Here is a 7,070-nt window from a genome sequence, read left to right as displayed (position 1 = left end):
ANATATATATATATATATATATATATATATATATATATATATATAATATTTATACATATAATTTATTAGATTTTTTATATTTTTTTAAGATTTTATTGTTTTAAATTTTTATTAATCTTATTTACATCTAAAGATATATAGTAAATCTTAATTAAATTTAATATACAAAAATATTTTATTTATATTCAATACACAATAAATAGATATTTTTTCTAAAACAATTATATTTCTTTATTGTCATATTTTTCTGAATTTTTCATAAAATGGTATCAATTGCAGTTATAATTTTTATTATGATTTTATCTTTAAACTAAAAAAAATATACTATTATTATTTAATAATCTTACTTTATATTTTTATTTGTGTTTCCACATACATAAACAATTATATATTTTTTTTTTATTTGTCTTTATTTTATTTTATTAGATTTTTAATTGTCAATTATGTTTTCGAATCTTAATTAATTTATTTTATATGTATTCATTAATATTTTTCTTTATTTTTTCTATATAAATTGTATTAATGTTGTTTATAAATTAATTAGTATTTTCAATTCTAAATTTATAGAACTTTTTTTATAAAATTATATTAATTTTCATTAAAGAAGATATTTTTATTTTTTAAATTATAATCTTTAAATAGTACAAATAATATATATTCGTAATACTTTTTCTTTTTATAGTTAAATAATTTATATAAAAATTACAAATAAATATTAGGAATAAAATTAGTATTTTATAATAATAATATAATTATATAAAAATTAAATAGTAAAATCTTTTTTTTTAATTCAATTACAAAGATAAGTATACTTTTTGTTATTTTTTTGCTATTTTTTTTCAGTTTATATATATATAGAAATTAAATAATAAAAAAAATCAATTAATTTCATCTTTAATAGTAAATATTATTTTATCTAAAATATTTAAACAATTTTTATGTCTTTTTAAATAATCTTCCCTATCTTCATCGATTCTTAATTATTATTAAAAAGCTCCATTAGCTTCTGCTTAACAAATAGATTTCCTACAAATATCAGCATATTTATTAAAATAACGTCTAAATTAACTTAACAAAAAAATAAAAAATAAAATAAAAAAAAATAAAAATAAAATATTCTTCTCCCTACTCTGATGTAATTGTTAATTTAAATAAAGGCTTAACAGGTGCATTTGGAAGTTCATCAGCAATTAAATTTATTAATTCGTTAAAAGGAAGATGATCAACAAACATCCTATTATTTATTAATAAATAATATATATAAAATGTTTATATATATTTAATTTATTTACATTTTATTACATTTATATAAATTTCTTTCTCTAATGTAAATTTTTTTTAGTGTTTCTGTCGGTGTTTAAAGCATAATCCTATTATTTTATTTTTATAAAAAAAATAAATAAAGACAAAGCAAAAAATTCTACTTTGCTCTTTCTAAATTAATTTAATATTTATTTTATTTCATAAACTCATTCTTCTTTTTGAAATAATTTGCTAATTATTTTTAATAATTTTCTCTTTATTTTGCTAAAATACATTCAATTAATCTTTTTTTTATTGCACTTTCTAAATAAACAGCGAGTTCTAATATTTATTAGCTATTAATAAAATTATTTTAAAAAAAATTTAATTTGATAGTCAAAACAGCCGGAAATATAACATCATTATGATGCATTGAATAAGGTAATAAAGTATCACCAAATGAAAAATTTGCTATTTATTCAACTTAACTATTTTTCTTTTTGGAACTCAAAGACTAGCATTCAGAACTAGAATCTGATTCAGAAGATATATTTTTTAAATTTTATTATTCCCCTTAATTTTTAAATAATTCATTTTTAGTTTAATTTGAACTATATTCTATTTTTTCTTTTTCATTACTTTATTGTATTTGTACTTTTCTATTATTTATTTTTTATTAATATATATATATATATTTATTTGCTATTTTTTTTTTTTTTTATTTCTTTTCTTATTAAAAATAAATAAATATACAATTCACCCAAAAGATTACTAAACATTGAATTATGTTATGCTTTTTTTTCTATAATTTACTAAAAATTTTTTTTTTTTTTTTCTTCTTATATAAGGACATTATTATAAGGTAAAAGTGGTGAAATTTAATTTTAATTTTTAGAATTTTTCATAAAATCTTCAAAGCTTATTATTTAAACATGGAAAGTTTAAAAATCATTAAGATTAATTTATTATTAATAAAAAATCTATTTTACTTTTTAAATTAAATTATTAATATCACTTTATTTTCTATTATGTAAATCATAACAGTTTTAGATAATGCTTGATTTTTCAATATTATTTTAAACAGAATAAGTACTAAAAAGCTTATAAAATTTTAAAATATATGACTCTTATAAATTTTCTTAATTTAATTATAGTATTTATTATTTTAAAAAGTTCAATATATGATTATCCCATATTTTACATAAAGCTTTCTTTATTATTATATTGTAAATATTGTCCATTACATAAACTTTTAAATAAAAACTGCTTAGTTTTTAATTCTATTTAATTTGAAAGTTATTTTTTTTAAAACTCTTTAAAATATTAAATGCATGATAATTAATTATCCTGCTTTTTGTTTTTTTTTATTTTCTAGATTTTTAAGGCAAATACTTATTAAATATTTAAGCATTTCAACTTATTTTACACTTAATGTTTTTATTCTTTTCTATATTTGATGTTAACGAACAGTTTTCTGTATTTTCTTTATATAATAAGTCTTAAAAAACACATTTTACTTGAATATATAAGCTATATATTTATAAATAAATCTATTATAATAAAATAAAAAATTAACCTTTATTTGCTAAATCTATAAAAGAAAAACAAATTAATTCCGTATTTAAATAAACTAACCAATTATTTAAAATCGAATTTTTATTATTTTAAGCTTTTTATTATTTTTCAACCATTTTTTGAAATTCCTTACTTTGATAATACTATTTCATTTTTCGTTCTTATTTTATTTATTTCCTTTATAAAAATTTAGTTTAAAAATTATAAATTTATATTCTAACTTATTCATTTCAATTATTTTTTTGTTTTATTTAGCTAAAATAGTTCTTTCTTATCTTATTAAAGACATATGATTGATACTTTGCATTTTTTAATCGATTAATTATTAATTAAATAGAAATTTAGATTTTTTTTATAAATCAATATTCTAACTTAATTATTTTGAATGCATAACTGAACTTATAGATGTTTATATAATTTTATTTATAGAATTCTATTATTTTAGTTAGTTATTTGTTATATTATTTAAATTAAATTAACTATTTTCCATTTAACATATAGATTATTTTACTTATTAATACTATTTTGTTTCTAAATTAATTTTATTTTATATATATATTTTTTTTTACTTTATTTCTTATATTTTATTCAATTTTATTTCGAGAATTAAAAAAAAGGTCTTCATTATTTTTTATACATTTTAAAAAATTTTCAGTTAAATTATATTTCATTTATTTTTATTTATATTCTTAATATAATATCATCTCTTCTTCTTATTTCTTTTTTTAAATTTCTTATTTTTTCCTTTCTATTTCTTCTTTTTCATTTTATTCTTTACTTAGTACAAGTTAAGCAATTTATTAATATAATTAATTCTCATCATCATCATTTTATATTAATCCGATCTATTATTCCTCTTAAAAATCCCTATTTTTATTATAATTTTAATATAAATAAACAAACAAACAAAAATACTTCATTATAATTGATAAATTTTAAGTAAATAAATCATTATTTTTCTATTCTTCCTCTTTTTTATTATCTTCTAAAAGTATTTTTTTAAAAGAACTTCTAGTAAACTTGACATTATCTAAACGATTATTTCCTAAAATCTAATCTTTTTTTTTTTATTAAAAAATAAATATAAACCAAAAAAAAAAAAACAAAAAAAAATACTTTTTGTTTAATTAACTTTAAAATTTGCTTAAATAATCTTTTTTTTAATAGTTTAAGATTCAAAATAATTATCCAATTTTAATTTATGTACTTTCTATTTTAATTCTAAAGATGGTTTAAACATATTATTTTAATCAGACGCTGGTTAATTAAACCTTATTTTATTTTATAAATCATTATATTTTTAAGAACTATTAATTTAGGACTAAGCTTATAAACCTGCTAATTTATCTACTTGTTCTACATAATATTTATTATTTTTTTTTTCATTAAAATCTTTCAATATCTTTATTTTTTCTTGTGCATTTTTTATTATTTATTCATAATTATTTCTCAAACTAATAAAATTATCTTTAAATTCGTTATCTTCTTCAAATATACCTACTGTGTATTTCTCACCACAACTAACATCAATACATTTTCCAATCATAAATTCTTCCACACAAATAGGTTAATGTTAGACTTTAGTAAAATTATACCCTAAACAATCATTCGAACTTTTTTTTAAATAAATAATATATAAAAAAATTATATATATAATATACTTAACACCCCAAGTGTATAAAAATCCATTATAATCAATTGCAGCATTATGATTTTAATAACTGGAAATTTTTACGATTTTAAAGATTACTTAAATAGTTTTATTTCCATAAAAATTACATATTAATTTTCTTGGAATAAAAAGAATCTAAAATTATAAGATTATTAATAAATAAATATAAATATATATATATATTTATATATATATATATAATAATAATTATATATATATATGCTTTTACTATTTTTTTCTATGTCTTAACGTTCAAAAGTCTAGCCCCAAGTATATAATTAGCCTTCTGAATTTATACACAAACTATATTAATCTCCACATGAAGCTTATATAATTTATTAGTTTTCTAATTATTTAATCTATTGTTTTTAATTTTTTTTGTTTAAATGCAAAATTCAAATTGATTTACTTATTAAGGACTACCTACCATATAATTGAATTTTCCTTAAAAGGTAGGATGTCCCAATTTCCCATATTTTCCACATCCCCAAGAATATAAAATTCCTAAATTATCCCATAATAAGCAATGATTAATTCCACATGCAACTCCTTTAATAATTGAATTCTTTTTAAATTATAAAATAATAATTATTTATTTTTTTAATTAATTATTACTTATAGATTAAAATTTATTTTTTATACATATTTAGTAAAAGTTTCTTTAAAATCCTTAATTCCTAATCTAGCTAATTTTAAAAATAAAACTAACATATATATTTTATAATTTACACATATTTTCTTTTCCAAAACTAAATAATTTATTTTAATCTAAAACAACAATAGATAGATTTTCACTACTTGAAACATATGTGAATTATATTTTTCTTTATTTTTTTGGTTTAATAAAAATAATAATAATAATAATTTGTATATTATATAAAAAATTAACTAATTTTCTTTAATATCAGAATGTTATTTAAATAGCTTTTTACTTATTTTTTGAGGTTATTATATATATATTTATTATATTATTTATCCTTATATATTAAAATATAATTAATTATCATTTATTTATTTATTTTTTTAAAAAAAAACCTACCCATACAACCATATTATGCATTACCCCATGAAAATAACTTACCATCACCTTTTATTTTTTTGTTATATATAACAAAAAAAAGAAAAACAAATTTTATATAAAATACATGTAATTCCCAATACATGTGTAGAATATGATGAAATTTGATCAAAATTTATATTTTTATAAATACTTAAATTAAAAGGTTATTTTAAAATAGTTTTCTATCTACCTAAACCTAATTAACCTTCATAACCATAGCCGAAAATCCATAATTAGCTTTTATTATCTAATAAAAATATAGTTCTTTTTGAACATTCTACTTTTTAAAAAATGAGATTTTTAAAATCTATTAATTTTGCTTTATCTATATAATCTTAAAACTACTATTTTTCTTCTGTACTATCAAATGCAAATAAATCTTTTGGATTAAATGATATCTTTTTAATTCTTTTTAAAAGAAAAAATTATCTTTTATTTTTTTAAATAAAAAAGAAAAGGAAAATAACATCTAGGATATATCTTCGAATGAATCAGGTCTTATTTTATCATTTCCAAAAAAAATTACTGAATTTTATTAAAAAATACTTTAGAAATAAAAAAAAAATTTTTTTTTTTTTCCAAATTACTTGATGACATTTTTTGATAAGAATTTTTAAAATATTATTTATATAAAAAAATAAAAAACTATTTATTTTTATAATTAATTAAAAAAAACATATATTAAAAAAAAAGAAAAACAATTTTTTTTTTAAAAAAAATTTCATATTTTGTTTTATTTTTTTTATAAATATTTTTTAAAATTTTATTATTTTTAATATTATTTAATTAAATCTTGATTTTTTTTTTATATATATATATTAAATGAATTTTATTACTTCGATAAAAGTAATTTATTTTAGAAAAAAATATATAAATTGTATGGATTTAAATGAAAACAAATATAAAAAACTTAATTATTTCATATAAAAATGCTTATTCTAAGGCTTATATTATTATCATTCATAAAATTCTTGATTATATTTATCTTTTAATCCCATTTAAATTTATTAGTATTTTTATATTCAATATCTTTTTAAAAATAATAATCCTCTATTACTTAATGTTTTTATTTATTTTTCTTAAAATATATATATATATTTGATATTTTTATTTTTATTTAAACTATAAAATTTAATAAATTTTCTTCCGAAAAATATTAGGAAAAATAATTTTAATCATCTTATATTGTTTATAAGACATCTTTCAACAAAACTCCATATTAAATTAACTTAATTCTATTATTAAAAATATTACTTATATTCAAAAAAATTAAAACTTAACTATTCAATATTTTTTATAAAACCATTTCATATAATATAAATTCTCATCAAATTATTAAATTTTATCTTTATAAATTTATATTTATATATTGAAACTAATAACTTTTAATAGTCAATTTTTTATATTTCACTATTTTTAATAAAAAGGAATTTAAAGTAAATATTTAATTTATAAATTTTTCAAAAATGAAGCAAAAAAAAAACAATATAGAAAAATATAATTTTTTTACATCTTATATAT

The 7,070-nt window shown here is 15.1% G+C and overlaps 1 protein-coding gene across 1 annotated transcript, besides 8 other annotated features; it reads right to left on the bottom strand. All coding sequences in view use genetic code 6, as the record gives it.

The window, feature by feature from the left end:
• Positions 1–2: 2 nt before the first annotated feature.
• Positions 3–60: a microsatellite.
• A 12-nt stretch (positions 61–72) lies between these two features.
• Positions 73–113: a microsatellite.
• A 961-nt stretch (positions 114–1,074) lies between these two features.
• Positions 1,075–1,114: a microsatellite.
• Positions 1,075–1,116: a microsatellite.
• Positions 1,083–1,114: a microsatellite.
• A 1,191-nt stretch (positions 1,117–2,307) lies between the features above and the next one.
• Positions 2,308–2,697, bottom strand: IMG5_039440 (hypothetical protein; the record flags this gene model as incomplete). Its single annotated transcript, XM_004038938.1, has 1 exon — positions 2,308–2,697. A coding segment is annotated over one exon (390 nt), but the record flags the coding sequence as incomplete, so codon positions are not given.
• A 1,947-nt stretch (positions 2,698–4,644) lies between these two features.
• Positions 4,645–4,710: a microsatellite.
• Positions 4,653–4,710: a microsatellite.
• Positions 4,711–4,815: 105 nt separating this feature from the next.
• Positions 4,816–4,863: a microsatellite.
• Between the last annotated feature and the right edge of the window lie 2,207 nt (positions 4,864–7,070).

This window comes from Ichthyophthirius multifiliis, assembly GCF_000220395.1.
Source record: "Ichthyophthirius multifiliis unplaced genomic scaffold scaff_1120509249876, whole genome shotgun sequence".
Lineage (NCBI taxonomy): Eukaryota > Ciliophora > Oligohymenophorea > Hymenostomatida > Ichthyophthirius > Ichthyophthirius multifiliis.
This window is presented reverse-complemented; position numbering and strand designations above follow the sequence as displayed.